The sequence below is a fragment of the Acomys minous genome, assembly GCF_964271855.1.
Source record: "Acomys minous genome assembly, chromosome: 14".
NCBI classification, from domain to species: Eukaryota; Metazoa; Chordata; class Mammalia; order Rodentia; family Muridae; genus Acomys; species Acomys minous.
In genome coordinates this window covers 72,800,929-72,817,662 of record NC_140496.1, presented here as the reverse complement: position 1 = coordinate 72,817,662, position 16,734 = coordinate 72,800,929, and the positions used below count along the sequence as shown (strand labels likewise).

The 16,734-nt window shown below is 43.2% G+C and overlaps 1 protein-coding gene across 2 annotated transcripts in view; it reads right to left on the bottom strand.

Moving 5' to 3' along the window:
• Nucleotides 1-16,734, bottom strand: part of FRRS1 (ferric chelate reductase 1) — a 50,861-nt gene that overhangs the window by 9,598 nt on the left and 24,529 nt on the right. For both annotated transcript variants that reach the window (XM_084755894.1, XM_084755895.1), the window contains exons 6-9: nt 15,404-15,551; nt 12,239-12,421; nt 4,808-4,906; nt 3,252-3,399 (exon numbers count right to left, since the gene is read on the bottom strand). In XM_084755894.1, coding sequence (XP_084612020.1) covers nt 3,252-3,399; nt 4,808-4,906; nt 12,239-12,421; nt 15,404-15,551 — 578 coding nt within the window. The remainder of the gene's footprint in view (nt 1-3,251; nt 3,400-4,807; nt 4,907-12,238; nt 12,422-15,403; nt 15,552-16,734) is intronic.

Below are 16,734 nucleotides of genomic sequence, written 5' to 3'. Positions count from 1 at the left end.
CTAGCCTTGAACTCATAGAGATACACCTGCCTCTGCCTCCCAAGTGCTACCATGTCTGGCTTTATTTTTGTCTTTTATTACTATTTATTGTCCATAAAATTAAATCAGGAAAATATGGGATTATTCCAAATGTGTGTATATACATGTATATGTATATGTGTGTGTGCATATATATGCATGTGTATGTGTGTGTGTATGTATTGTGTATGATGTTCATGCTACTCTATAGGTAGAATAACTTTTAAACCCTGACATGTGGTTGATGATATACCCAGTGACACTGCATTTGAGAAAATCTATTTTTCCTTTCCTAGCAGATATCAATTACAAATATCCTCTTGCTTAGAAATAGGGCTCCAACCCCAACCCCCCCCCACCCCCCCACCCCCCGTTTTCCTTGCTGAGATTTTGTTAGTTTGAACCTGTGCAGGTCCTGTGCCCACTGACACCATCTTTGTAAGTTCATATGTGCATCATCCCTGTTGTGTCTAGAAGTCACTGTTTTTTTGGAGTCGTCGACCCCCTCTGGCCCTTACAGTCATTCTGCCTCCTTGTACATAATGATTTTGAACCAAAATACATGCATATGAATATTTATAGCAACATTTTCCATTGTTTTAAATGAAAATATAAACTAAATGCCCATCAGTAGAACAGAATAAATTACAGAACCTACATAGTTTTAGAAAGCTATGCAAGTACAAAAAAGAGTTAAGAAACTTAATATAATACATATATAAGCTTTTGTTGAAAACAGATGATAGATATCAGGCAACAGGCTATATCACAGTAATTTCAAAAGGACAGGGCTGGTGAGATGTTTCAGCAGGAAAAAGTGCTTACAGTGCAAACCCGATAACCTGGAAGGAGAACTGACTCAGCAAAGTTGTCCTCTGACCTCCACAAGAACACCACAGACTACCTAAACCCCCTACACACACACACACACACACACACACACACACACACACACACACACACACACATCGGAATTAACTAAATTAACTTATAAAAATTTATGAAAGATACAGGTTATACTGCCTGTATAACAAAATGAAAAATAAAAATAAAAAGAGGAAAGATGGTGCAGACAAATGCTTAAGCTTTTTGGGTGAGGGTGCAGGGGCAGGTTGGTTTTTTGAGACAGGGTTTCTCTATGTAGCCTTGGCTGTCCTGAACTGATTTTGTAGTCCACACTGGCCTCGAATTCACAACGATCTGCCTGCCTCTGCCTCCTAAGTACTGGATTAAAGGCGTGGGCCACCATGCCCAGCTCTTAAGCTTTTTTAAAGCTATCCATTTAAATGGGAAATCAGAACTAAAATTACAAGTCTTCTTAGAGATGGTAACAAAAAAGACACTTCAAAACTCCTGGTTACAAACAACCAGAGTAAAGGCAAAGTATTCAAGTGATCACTTAACTTGTAACTATGTGCAAAAATGTAACTGGCTGGGCATGGTAGCCCACGCCTTTGATCACAGCACTCCAGAGGCAGAGGCAGGCAGATTGCTGAGTTTGAGGCCAGCCTGGTCTACAAAGTGAGTCTAGGACAGCCAAGGCTACACAGAGAAACTCTGCCTCGGGGAGGGGGTGGGGAATGTAACTATGCTGGCTAGTTTTTTATCAACTTGATACAAACTAGAGTCACCTGGGAAGAACCCACAATTGAGGAATTGCTACCATCTGACTGGCCATTAGACATGTCTATAGGTCTTTTTCTTGATAAATGATTGATGTGGTAGGGCCCCGCCCACTGTGGGCAGTGCCATCCCTAGGCAGGTGGTCCTGGGATATGTAAGTAGCAGAGCAGGGCAGAGGAAGCAGTGATCCTCCATGGTCTTTGCCTCATTCCTGCCTCAAGCGCCCACACAGGCTCCTCTTGATGGTGGAGAGTAACTGTCAAATACAACCTTACACACACACACACACACACACACACACACTCACACAGTGCCTCTGGTTGGAGTAACAGAGAAGCAAACTAAATCAGGAATGTAAGCATCGGGAAGGTGATGTCAATAGAATAAATTAAGTGCTTTGTAATCCTAACCACAGATAAATTTAGTGTCATAATGAATTTTAGAAATAAACAAGGGAGCCAGGTGGTGGTGGCACACACCTTTAATCCCAGCAGAGGATTAAATGCCAGGGAGGCAGAGGCAGGAGAACACTGTGAGTTTGAGCGCAGCCTGGTCTACAAAAAGAGTCCAGGACAGTCAAGGCTACCTTGTCTCAAAAAAAAAAACAAAAAATACGAAATAAAAGTAAGAAAGAAAAAGAAATAAACAAGGTGGCAAAGGTGCTGATACTGTTTAAGAAAATGAAGATGAGCTGAGCATGGTGGTGCACGCCTTTAATCCCAGCACTCGGGAGGCAGAGGCAGGCAAATCGATGTGAGTTCGAGGCCAGCCTGGTCTACAAAGTGAGTCTAGGACAGCCAAGCCTACACAGAGAAACCCTGTCTTGAAAAGAAAGAAAGAAAGAAAGAAAGAAAGAAAGAAAGAAAGAAAGAAAACAAAAAAAATGAAGATGAGGCTGATCATGGGGTACTGCACGCCTTTAATTCCAGCCCTCCATAGCCAGAGATTGGCCAGTCTCTATTAGTTCAAGGCCAACCAGGTCTACAGAGAGTTTCAGGCCAGTCAGGGCTACAGTAAGACTGTATCAAAACAGAACAGAATTAACTAAAACTAATCATTTGGATTCCTAAAGAATACTGGGATCACACATTTTACTTAGGAAGATGCAGGATAGAAAATGACACAGCAGAGGAGCAAGCAGACCCATCCCCCTGCTAGTTTGAATCTGCTGCCAGGGATGTTACTCGGCCTCCTCCCTGCCCCATGGAGGAGCTCACGTCTATGGAGGCCAGATCTGGATTGGACAGATTGCTCCACTTGAGCTAGTATTTCCTGCAATGGCCCGAAGGCACTGTTCCTAGGAACGGCCACGTCACTACACTCAGCAAAGCCCTAAGACATCTTACATCTTACAAGGCACTTTGAGTTCTGGCCCAAATTCATTGTATAAAGCAGGGGCTGTTGGAATCGTAAGCAACTCTGTCTGGTAACCTGGATGACGCTCTGTGTAGTCTTCAGAGAAACAAAGGCAGAAACACAATGCAAAGTCAAAAAGAACCCCTTCCACACCTTAAAATGAGCAATTGTAGCGGAATCAGCAAAGGAGAGGGGGCGAGAGGAAGGGGAGAGAAACAGCAGAATGCCAAGGTAGATTTAACCCAACTGCTTACCGTCATGAGCTGCACCTTCCGCAAGGAATATGTAGTAGCTTGCATTTAGCACAAATCTGTTCTTAATCCCAGGAAGGGTGATGTTTCTTCTGAACGAACACTGTATGACACCATCTGCCAGCCTCCAGGCCATGTCCTCCAGAGTCCCCTACAAACACACAAGGGGGCTCCTCAACACTTTCCAAAAAGTTGCTAAGAATAAGGTATGCTCAAAACCCTGACCAGTTCTGTTTCCTTCCTCTACAGTTGGGGAGGAACGTGTTTTAATGGCAGTACCCTTTCTTGATTGTCCCCTTCAGAGAATACCAAAATTTTTTTTTCACTATTATTCCAGTTTGTCTTTATGCCTCTTGGCCAACATTATTTTTCACTTTGAGCCAGAACTTCACGGTTCCTCTCCCCTGATTAGAACATCTAGCTCGTGTGCTAAGCCCGCCTGGCCACCAGCACAACAACACAAAAATGGAAATGGCGAAGAATGAAAAAAAAAAAAGCAGCAAGCCATACCCTGGAGGCCAGTGTGCAGGGCATCCCAGAAAGGCCAGGCACATGGTGACGTCATGGCAAGAAGCCAATGCTTAGTCACAGTTCATTCACTGCATCATTAAGGAAGAGCCGCTGCTCCTTCAGAGCCCATTGGCTTGCCAATTGTCCTATGAGAGAAAAATAACTGCTTCACATTGGCACAGATGCCAACCAGCGGCACGCAAGGCAACCACCTGGGCGTCTGCCAAAAAAAAAAAATTAAGTAAATAAATAAAATTAAATTTAAATTTAAAAAAAAGAAATACGCCTGCAAAAAAATTAAATAAAATTAAATTTAAATTAAAAAAAGAAAGAAAGAAATGTGTCTGTAAGTAACAGAAATTTGACTGTTTATCTGTGAGACAGGGTGCAGTCAGGCTAGCCTTGCTCACACTAGGTAACCAAGGGTGATCTTAAAACGTTTTCTTCTCTTCTTTTTCTCTTTTCGGATTTAGGATTTACTCATCTTCTTTTACGTGCATGTACGTATGTGTATGCCTGGTGTCCACACTGGTCAGAAGAAGACATTGGATCCCCTGGAACTAGAGTGACAGAAGATTGTGAACCACCATGTGGTGGTGGGAACAGAATTGGGGTCCTCTGCGAGAGCAACAAATACGCTCCACCCCAGTCTAGAACTTTTGACCCACATGTTCCACAGGCTATGCACTAGCATCAGTCACGTGCCACCACACCCACGCTATGCATGCCGGAGACTGAACCCAGGGCACCCTGCCCAACCCGTCCTACAAGCTTTTCAAAAGGTGCAAATAAAATACTTTTTCATAAGATGTAACAAAAAAAGGATTTAAGTGACATAAGCAAGACTTAGCCATTTCCTAGCAGAGAGCTTTGTCTTGTGCTTTCTAAGAGCAGGGTGTTTCTTGGTAGTCATCCTGCGAACAGCGCTGCTGCCGGGCCCCTGCCTGGGCTAGGCTAACTGCCAGAGCTGGAGGCACAAGCACATCAGTGGCAGTACCACAGCAGGAAGGTGGACCAACAAGATGGGTTCTCGGCATGTTCTCACTCACCCTGGAGTCCATCACGGGATAAGTTCGCCCTGTCAAATGGGAAGGCCGTATAAACACTGTCTGGTCCTCACGAATGCACAAGTAAGCATCATCGTCACCCTGAAAAACAAGTGCATTATTCAAAGGGGTCTCTAATCAGATAGCATTTGATACTTTGAAAGCATAATTGACTCAGCAGTAAATGATCTATGAAGTCTAGAGAACCGCTTGCTTGTTTCCTGGCTAAAAATATAATGTCTTAGCTACGTGTGGTAGCACACACCTTAAACCCCAGTACCCAGGAGACAAAGGCAAGCAGAGATTAAGGCCTCTGTGAGCTTGAGGGCTGCTGACACAGCTACATACTAAGACCCTGTCTAAAAAATAAATAAGTAGTTAGCTGGAAGTGAGGGCACAGACCTTTAATCCCAGCACTAGGGAGGAAGATCTCTGAGATCTAGGCCAGTCGACCCTGCATATCAGTTCCAGGCCAGTCAGGGCCACACAGTAAGACCCTGTCTCAAAAGCTAGTTAATTATTTAAGAATAAAGGAGCACTAAAATTTCTATCTAAGATAATAGATCAAGCAGACATGTTGGAGGTCATGTACAATCTAACAATAGAGCACTAGCCTGGCATGTAAAAGACAGACTAAATTCTTTTTAAACACACACACACACATACACACACACACACACACACACACACACACACACACACACACACACACACAGCATGCTTTCTTGTTCCTCTACCCACAAATGGATGCCACCGTTAGCACTGCCATGCATACGCATTCAAACATTTGCACGTATGGCTATATTGTCCTACTCAGAGGGGAAAATAAAGTTTTGTTACCTTCTTTTCACTTAACTGTGAGCACTATGCAAGAAGCTGACTTACAAATAAATACGCATGCCCTACATACATCAATGACATGAATTGTAACACACATATTTTGCTAAGCTATCAAATATTGCTGCATATTGTATATATTCAGTGGATTTAATGTGGCATCACTGAGGTAAAAATACCAGAGTCGAGGGAGGAACGTTTTTGTCTGTATAATTCCCACTGGCCCTTTGGTCTTCAATAGTCCTTAACTCTGAAAGCTAGGTTGTTTCCTCTTAAGATTGGCTGTAAGAAGGCAGGCTGCAACTTCAAAGTACAAAATGAATACTGTCAGTCTGAAATCACTGTCCCATGTCCCATTAAGCTAACAAGGCCTTTAGTTACTACCTTCTTTTGTAGTCTTTACTAATTGTTGCTACATATATGCATATGCATGTGCATATATGTGTATTCAATGCACATATACATGTGTATGTATATATGGTGGGCGGGCGCGCGCCTTTAAGCCCAGCACTCAGAAGGCAAGTGCAGGTGGATCTCTGTGAATTCAAGGCCAGCCTGGTCTACAGAGTGAGCTCCAGGACAGTGAAACCCTGTCTCTAAAAAACAAACAAACAAAAGCATAAGGAGGAGAGTAATTGAGAAAGACACCTGGCTTCAACCTCAGGCCTCCACATGTACCTGCAAATAGGTGCACATATCAAAAAAAAATTATTTTTAATACAATCAAAATGGTAGCATAAGAGGCAAGCTGATTAGAAGAACCACAGACATCCTGAATATCAGAGAAGACAGCAAACCAAAGAATGGGGGCAGGGAACTCAGTGTTCACTCTCCTAAATGAAGGGTGAGAAAAGACGCTACTGTTTAAATACTGATGTTACAGAAAGCCATGTTTGGAGCATGGAATCACCCCATACAGGAACCGCAGCAGGGAGATTATGGAGACAGGAAGACTAGGGAGGGGTTCCGGAACAATACAGGAAGACCAGTTAGCCACATCACAGATGGTGACAATGCAGTAGAGAATAAAAGCACAATGTTGGAGCTGAAGCAAAAGTCCATAGGAAGGTTGGTGCGGGCAGGTAAAGGCCATCAGCACCAAGCCTGATGACCTAAGTGTCATCTCCAGAACCTACATGCTGGAAGGAGAAAACCAACTCCCACATGCTAGCCTTTGAGCCCCACAAGGACACATTCAAAGTAAGAAAGTTTAAAGAAAATAACAGGGCCTCTCTGTGTTAGCTTTAGCTGTCTTGGACTAGCTTTGTAGACCAGGCTGGCCTTGAACTCACAGCAATCCACCTGCCTCAGCCTCCTGAGTGCTGGGATTAAAGGCATGTGCCACCATGCTTGGCTCGAAAATAACATTTTTAAAAAGCACATGGGAGGGCAGAGGTGGGTAACTCAGTAGTCCAGTTCCCACCTATGCCAAACACCACAGTCATAATCAATCCATGGAAGAACAGGAACATATTAGCTCTCAGATCTTGACTTCTACTAATTATTCCTAGGAAAAAGAAACAGGTTATTTTGAGGAATGGTGAAAAGTATGAGTGGAAAACATCTTTTGACCCCAGAGAAAATTAAGACATGCTTTAAAATGGATAGATGCCAAGAGGGGCCAGAAGGCAGGCAGAAGAGGCTCCATCAATAAACTACAACATGGCAGACAGGAAGAATCTACTCATCTCTGAGTGGCAGGGTGGCTCAGCAGGTAAAGAGTACACCTGATGGCCCAAGTCCAATTCTCAGCACCCACAGAAACAGGGGGGGAGAAAGCTGACTCTAGAGTTGGCCTCTGATTTTCACACGCATGCTTTGCGCACATGCACACATGAGTGAACACAGAGAGAGAGGAGGGAGGGAGGAAGGGAGGGAGGAAGGGAGGGAGGGAGGGACGGAGGGAGGGAGGGAGAGAGAGAGAGAGAGAGAGAGAGAGAGAGAGAGAGAGAGAGAGAGAGAGAGAATAAAACTTTTAAATAAAAAAAAATAAAATCTATCGATGCATAGTTCAAGTGTCAACAAGAGGCAGAAAGCTAATCTTCTCAGAATATCAATTGGAAAGTTAGTTAGAAAGTCTCTACCCTGCAAAACCAGATGTGATCTCTGGCTGAGGAGTGTCTTGTGCTGAAGTCATTTGGTAATGGGTAACGGAAGGGCAGAAAGTTCACAAAGAATTAAAATAGCACCTTGCGCATTATTTACTAAATACAAAGGCCAGCATTTTACACTTTCACCATAGAGAAAGCTGGCAGACGTCACTGTCAGAACGATGTGCACCTTGATTTGATACACTGATTCACTATTAGTGAATCATTATCAGTACTGTGCCAAAGAATAGTATTAGTAGTGTGTGTGTGTGTGTGTGTGTGTGTGTGTGTGTGTGGTGTGTGTGTGTGTGTGTGTGTGTGTGTGTGTGTGTGTGTGTGTCCAGTACCTAAGGGAAAGTCAGTGGATAATGTAAGCTCCTTACATTATGTGGGTCCCAAGGTGAACTCAGGTGACCAAGCTTGGTAGCAAGTAGCTTTATCAGTAAGCCATACCACCAGCTCAGTATGCCAAAAATCTTATAATTTGGGCTGTGAGCCTTGCCTTTAACAGGTGAGCCATCTCTTCAGCCTTGCACCAAAACTCCTAATGTGAATCTACCTTGTAAATAACAAAATGTTCTACAAAACTGCTGGCCTGATTGAAGAAGGAGGGGGAGAATCAAGAGGAAAAAAAAAAGTAGGGGCCAGGCGTGGTGGTGCTGCCTTTAATCCCAGCACTCGGGAGACTGAGGCAGATGGATTGCTGTAAGTTTGAAGCCAGCCTGGTCTGCAAAGTGAGTCCAGGATGGCCAAGGTAACATAGAGAAGCCCTGTCTCAAAAAAAAAAAAAAAAAAAAAAAAAGAATTTTCTTTAAAAAATAATTAGCTACAGGGGAACATTATTGGGACAATTGGGGGAAATAGAATATAAACTATATAATGCACAAAATGATTGTGTCATTATCAAATTTTCTCAATGTGAGGAAATGGTGGTAATTGCATGAGAATGTTCTTGTTCTCGGGACAGATGTACGAAAATCTTTGGGATGACAGGCTGTCGTATCTACTTACCCTCGAAGAGTTTAAGAGGAGAAAACCATCTATATATACCACACAAGTCAGCTGAGACAGAGGAACTGCAAATCTAGAGCACTCATTGTACTATTCTCTGTATGTTTCTGCAGGTTTAAATTTTATAAAAGGAACAGTGAGGCTGAAGACGTAGCTCACAGTAATATGAACTGAGGCCCTGAGTTCAATCCCCAACACCAGAAGAAGGAGGAGGAGGAGGAGGAGGAGGAGGGAGAGGAGGAGGAGGAGGAAAGAAAGAAAGAGAGAAACAAACAAACAAACAACATATGGCTGGAGAGATGGCGGAGAGGTTAAGAGCACCATCTGCTCTTCCAAAGGTCGTGAGTTCAATTCCCAGCAACCACATGGTGGCTTACAACCACTTGTAATGAGATATGGTGCCTTCTTGTGGTGGGTAGGCACACATGTGGGCAGAATACTGTATAAATAATTAATAAAAAAAAAAAAAGAAACAGCATCAATGGAGAAGCTTGAGACAGAAAGAACAACAATGGAATCTACAATCCAGGGTCCAAGTAAGGTCAGAACTGCGAACAACCTAGAGTTTGGCCAATGAAAGATTATGTATGCAACAAGGTAACACATGGTGAGCACAATACAGCAAGATGCATATGCTGCCTTCATCCCTATCCCCTAGTGTAAACACCTAAAGACCTCTGGACTCTCCAACGTTTTTATATTTTTTAAGACTTATTTATTATTATTTATACAGTATTCTGCCACATGTGTGCCTGCCCACCACAAGAAGGCACCAGCTCTCATTACAGGTGGTTGTGAGCCACCACGTGGTTGCTGGGAATTGAACTCAGGACCTTCGGAAGAGCAGATGGTGCGCTTAACCTCTGAGCCATCCCTCCAGCCTTTATATGTTTTTTTAATGGTGTGTTAATAGGTTGACTGATGACTGGTGGCCCCTGATACCCATAGGATTAAAGGGTTAAGATCCTAACCTCATCCCTAATATAGTAAAAGGGTAGAAATTGCTGAAGGTTAAGTTGTTCTCAGTGGCCATATCGATGGGATGAAGTACCTACAACTCTAAGAGGAAGGAAGGTTTGGAGAACCTCCAGATAGATGTACCTGAGGTTTGAAAAAGAGAGATGGCTCAGTGGCTAAGAGCACTGGCTGCTCTTCCGAAGGAACTGGATTTTAAAAAGGGTGTGTCCAAGAGGCTGTGGAAGCTGGTGCCATTTCGCTCACACAAACCTTGCCGCTCTTTGGTATCCTTTGGAATATCATGTTTTCCTCTGGTTTTGTTTTGTTTTGTTTAATTTAAGAGGGAAAGGGGGATAGAAACTAGTAATGTGTTTTCCTAACAGACTTTATATCACATAATAAAAAAAATCACAGATAAGGAAGGCCAAATTGCAAAAATAAGCAAGCCACTGTTAGCAAAAATTCAGAAAACTATACTTTTCATCAGTTTTAGTGATAAAAGCAATTGCTGTCAATTTATGAGTCAGTTTTTCTAAGGTAGGTTATCCAATCAGCGTTTAGAATATCACACATCTTCAGTATCTAAATTTATATTATATAGTCAAAAATAAGAGGGCCCTGAATGTAGTGTCGCATGTCTTTACTCCCAGCATTCAAGAGGCAGGGACAGGCAGCGCTATGGGGATTTGAAGCCAGCCTGGTCTACAGAGTTCCAAGCTAGCTAGGGCTACATAGTGAGACCCTGTCTCAAAAAAAAAAAAGTTTGTAAAAATACACTAAAGTTTTTTAATCTAACAATCTTAAATAGAAATAACCACTTTAAAAGTATACTCTGAAGAGGATCCATTTCCACCAATTTAGGTACCCAGGTGTACAGCTGATTTTGATCATTAAGCGGTTCTCATTGGAAACCCAGTGCACCTGCATAATTAAGTCTTTTTATAAACACTTTTGATGAGCACCATAAGAGAGATAGGTAAGATTTCTAAGTGAGATAAAAATATCTTGAATTAGAGATAAATGCTTTTGTGCCATCCCGCCTACAATTCACAAGTACTAACGTATCTGAGGGAGGTCCATCAGCACACTCAACACAACTAAATCCTTCCCACCCACATTCGCTCTGGCCAGTAGGAGGAAGTGTGCTCTTACGTTGTAGCATGAATTTGAGCTACACAGGGTGTTTCAATGACAAATAAGTATGCTGTAATATGTCATGTATAATAATGCATAACTGACATATGTAAATGAACGCCGTGGCCCAGAGATGCACCTAAAGGAAATTATGTGTTTATCCAACAAGGCCTTTCAATCCTATCTGGACTCATCTTCAGATCTGTTTCATAGCCAATTCCATCCCATTTGCACAACAGCTATTACCACCCCCTTTCCTTATTGCTTTAGAATCACACTTGGCTCTTAACTCAACCTCATTACTCATCTCAGGCACCAAATTTGATTCATTTTGCTAGTACTGAGAACACCCGAAAGAATAAGCTATAGGTCTGAAGGTAATTACAGGGAGAAAGCAAGGGAAATATTTTTTTGCACAATTACAGCATTATCTTTCATAAAAATGGATAAAGCTTCCCATAAAAGTAGCTCTGAAGAGGAAAGGCTGAAATTGTCTTTTAGAAGTGCATGAAGCAAATGTTGTTTTGTTACTATCGTTGTATGTTGCCGCTGGCCTCAAATTCGCCGCGACCTTGAACTCCTGATTCTCCTACCTTAATCTCCTGAACGCTAGGATTAAAGGCCTGTGCCACCTTCTTGGGTGGAATAAATCTTGGTTCTTCTTTCACAGCCATGTCAGAGTTCTGTTTTATCTGGTGTCGGCTCATTGTTTTGAGCTATGGGTCCCTAAAAACAGCGATGCTGAGTTTAAACCCCGACGTGCGGAAAAGTCTACAAAGACTTCACCTTTCCTCGTGAGGGAGCTACGCTGGGAGTCATCCACCCTGCTCACCGCCAAGCCTCCATGACGAGGACTTACATCTGCACAAGGGTCCTCTTTCCTCTCGAAGGAGAAATTGGACGCTTCTGAAGCATTCTGCTTTTCCCCAGGAGCACAAGGCTGCCACCCCCAGAATCCCTAAACCCATCCAGCGCCCCCTGCTGTGGAAGAGCAAGCATCTGCACATCATACAAAGGAGCAGTCAGAACACGCCGTTGCACTTGCTGGTGGGAAAATGTGCGACTAACCGTAAGACAGTGGGCACACTGTAAGATGAGGGTGGGGACCAACAGTAAAGTCACGGGCTTTAGTTCTGGTGCCTGAGTGGTCTGAAGGGCATTACAAACACGCCATTTTATGCAGTCATTTCTTTCAACTGTAATTCCTGCTCTGAGAAATAACTGCCTGACTACTGAAATCCTGAAACAGCCATTGAAATTCGGGTCTGTTTCCACTCTTTCCTTTCCTATTCTACCTTTAGGTCTGATCACTCAACTCTGGAAGACCCAGCTAATCTACTGCTCATGACAGCTCACCCTGATGGCTCTCCTGCTATCATCCCGAACATAAGCAATAGATACAAACCATCCATCGGTCATGAGACAATGCAAATGACACATAGCCTTCACTGGGAGCGCTCATTTCAACCACCACGGACTGGTTATCTCTGGTGAAGGACAAGAAGACGCAGGCGGGCTCTCGCTCTGGGTCACAGTTCAAAGGACTCCTAACACAGAACTTCTTGTTCCCACACTCAGAGGCACTGAACTAGAAAAATAAAAAGCGCCAGAAGGTCTTAATTATAAAACAATCAGTTTACTACCAAGGACTGAACAGCCCAAAAAAAAAAGCTTTTCATAGAAATTCAAAGAAGGGAGCACAAGACGCATCACAAATGAGAGATGACAGGAGATTCTTCAGCTGTGGATTTTTAAGCCTAATTAGTTTTAATTACAATTTGAAAAACTATACTAGTTGGCCTCAAGTGTGGTACAAGAGTGCTTATGCTCACTTAATATACAAAACACTTCATACCATCCAAGGCCAGGAGCAAGGTTCCCTGTACATTGAGAAGTCTCCTAGAGATAAGTTTCCACTGGCAATCTTGCCTGACTGGGTACCCTCTAATTTTCAGATGGTATTTTTTAAAAAGTACAAAAGCCAAACACGGGCCAATGTTTGGGTAAATCTTGGGAACAGCTTTTAAAATACACATTCAGGGGCTGGAAGGATGGCTCAGTGGTTAAGAGCACTGGCTGCTCTTCCAGAGGTCCTGTGTTCAATTCCCAGCAAATGGTAGCTCACAAGCATCTGGCCTGTGGGTGTACATAAAGGCAGAGCACGGCATACATAATAATAAATAAATAATTTAAAAATCCATTTTAAAAAATATACATTCAGATTTGGAGTGAAATGATACAGGAAAAGACGGGATACTTGCATATTCCACTATTCCAACAATGTGTCGGGAGGCACAGCCAATGTTCTACCATGACTGAACCCAGAGGCTCCCACCATGGTACCTAAGGAGACCCCCCTGAACCCACCCACACACCACCCCCAAAAAATCAGCTTTACAATTTGGCAAAGAAAGCAAGCAGAGCTTATCAGGGTGGTATGTGAGACGAGAACAGGGCTAAAGATTCTGTCACCAGGCTTACTGGGGACATACAGACTAACCACTGGGGTGAAGATAGAAGCCACTAGGGCCTTGGAAATGTGACTGTGGTCTCTGAGCTCTGCTTCGTCTAGTCCACCTGTCAAACAACCTATTTCTTTTTCTAAGGGCCTCTTCTCTTTTGGCAAGCCAAATAAACTCAGAGGTCTCTTCTAACCCTAAAAATGCCACAACTCTGAATGAATCTCCCTATGATTACAGATTATCACCTTAGCACATGGTAAAAGTTCCAGGAAGAATTGACCCTTGTACTGACCATGTGAAAGGACAGTATTTCCTATTAGGAAGCTGATGTACAAACCATTTATTCACTTAAAGCAGCTTTTAAATAATTATTAGTGACGCGAGAACTAATGCAGATAAGAACCTCTTAACTGTACAGTCAAATAAAAGACCACCGTTCATTTTAATGTGATCAAACATGGAGGTGTTTAAAGCTGCAGACTCGAAGGAAGCCAAATAAGACTACTACTATGTAGGGCATATGGTTTACTTAGTCCTTTTTAGTTTTATTGGCATTTATGTGTCTGTGTGCATACATGCTCCAGATGCAGGGAAGCCAGAAGAGGGCATCAGATCCTCTGCAGCTGGAGTTCTATGCAGTTGTGAGCCACCTAATGTGGTACTAAACTCGGGTCCTCTAAAAGAGCAACATGTGCGCTTGGCTGCTGAGCCACCTCTCCAGCCCCTTATTTAGAGGAGTAGTTCAAAGCTGTGGGTCGCGACCCCTTTGGAGGGTCAAATAACCTTTTCACTGGGGTTGCCTAAGACCATCAGAAAACAGATGCTTGTGTTACGGTTCATAAAACAGTAGGAAAATTACTTATGAAGTAGCAACAAGAATAATTGTATGGATGGGGTCACCACAACACGAGGAACTGTTTTGAAGGGTCACAGCTTTAGGAAGGTTGGGAACCACTGACCTGGAGTTTACCTCTCATCTGTGAGGTACAGGTGGAAAAATGTATTCATTACTTTGATGGCTATTCTCGGTAAGAAAGAGCTGCACATGATCGTTTCTCATCCTTGAGTGAAGCTGAAACCGGAATACTTCCCTCCAAAGGCCCACGGAAGGCAGGCAAGCCAGTGTTCAGGCACAAGCGTGTTCTTTCAACTACGGCAGTGTGCCGACACCTTTTCATTCCGTACGTGAACCTCTGAAATAGCAGTCTAATTCAAAGTGTCCTTCAGAGAAAGCCTTCCTGGGGTTTTCAAATATGCATTACCCTTGATTTTTTATTTTCAATCATTCTTTTGAATCAGAAAGCGTAAAGGGATTTCCAGCCGACTCAATTGCAAAAGATTTTTTTTCTCTAGGGCTCAGCACACTGAATGTTCTGGTTCTGTTGGTGCAGGAGGTGGGGGTACAGGGAGCTCTTGTAGCTCAGGCTAGCCTCAAACTTCCTACACTGTTTGTTTCGTTTGTTTGTGTGTTTGTTTGCTGAGAGGGAGGGAGTTGAAATAGTCTTACTATATAGTAAGACTGGCCTAGAACTCACCATGTAGACCAGCCTGGCCTCAAATTTGCAGCGATTCTCCTGCCTCTGCCTCCTAACTACAGAGATAATGGGCAGGTACTGCCATACTCAACTGAGTTCCCCAACATTCTAATCTTAGGAAAATAAAACTCAAGACTCTCCTCCGGGCAGTGGTGGCTGATGCCTTTAATCCCAGTACTTGAAGGCAAAGGCTGGCAGATCTCTGTATGTTCGAAGCCAGCCTGGTCTACAAAGTGAGTTCTAGGACAGCCAGGGCTGTTATAGAGACACTTCCTCTCTGTTTAATAGCCAGAAAAAAAAAGGAAGAAAAGAGAGTAAAAGGAGGGAGAAGCTTTCTCAACTTCATTTTTCAGTGAGCACACACTCCCTGCTTGCTAGCAAAGCTACCTGTGAATGTTACCTATACTTTGAATGTACAATCTTTATTCAAACCTATAAATCATAATTTTGTAGTGAAGACTTCCTTCAAATTACTGCAGAGAGCTCAAAAACTCCCTCCCATAGCCGGGTACAGCTAATGCCAGGAAAGCTCCTGGAAATCACATTTGGCAAAGATGCAGAAATATTACTTACCGGCTTGGTTAAGTGAGAGACAGAAGATGACATCGTCAAAGGTTGTATTGTGGCTTTAGGTGTTGTAAAGGGAAGAGCACTTGGTTGGGAAATTACATGGCTAGGAATCTTCACCCAGTAGGTTTTATATTGCTGCACAACTGTGGCTCTGAAAGAGAGCACCAATGGGATTAGACAAAAACCCCACAGTGGCCCATCTCAAGAAATCAAAACTTCAAGTGGAAAACATGTGGAAAGAGATACATGAAAACCACACATGTTTGGGGCAAATCTCTAACAACCATCCTCCACCCATTACTAGATAAAGTCTATTGCTCTCTCTCCCCACCTCTCTCACTTTTGTTATGAGTGCTGGATCACACAACCAAACTCCATGGGTTTCTGCTCCCTAACCCAAGAGCACATTGCTACTCATTTCACAATGAATGACTAGTCACACTCCTCCCAGGAGCATGTGTACATGGCAGCTACCGAGCGAAGACCTAGAGAGGCTGCCGGAACCTAAGTGCTCACTGAGGTCCACCTTAATCTCTTACACACATGTATGAAGCAGAGCTCCAGAGTGCTGGGGGCCTGTGGACAAAGATAAGCAGAAAGCAGACATGACCAGAGAGAATTCTCTCCTGTAAGATACACTTGGGTCCAGAACACCACTCAGGAATCATGACCGGGCCTTTAAAGACGCTCCATTCGGCTTTGTGCAGATGACTAAGGGAAAGGACACTATTGTAATTCTGGTTTCACAATTCCAAGAGGCATGCAGAGGTTGATTTTCTGATAAGCTGGCTACAAGTTGCAGTGCTGCCAAAGAAGTCGTCCAACTTTCAGCCCTACCTTATTTACACTCTCACACTAAAACAGGAAGTATTGCTCTGTACACTACAGAGTCAAGTACTAATTGATGGCTCTTATGAGTTCTAAAGTAGTGTAATACTTCATTCATTCAATGATGTCTACTAAATGCCCCTCAAGTACCAAGTCCTGCCAGGCCTGTAATCCAAGCACCTGGGAGAATAAAGTAAAAAGAGGCTTTAAAAAAAATTCAGTACAAAGTCTTGGGCATTGTGTCAGAAGTTTGATGTTCAAGGAAAGGATAAAAAGCCAGGTCCGGGCCTGGAGAGATGGCTCAGAGGTTTAGAGCACTGACTACTGTTCCAAAGGTCCTGAGTTCAATTCCTAGCAGCCACACGGTGGCTCATAACCATCCATAATGAGATCCTGTGCCCTCTTCCAGCCTGCGGGTATATGTGTAGGGAGAACATTGTATACATAATAAATGAATAAATCTTTAAAAAAAAAAAAAGCCAGGTCCCTTTGGGAGTCAGAAGCAG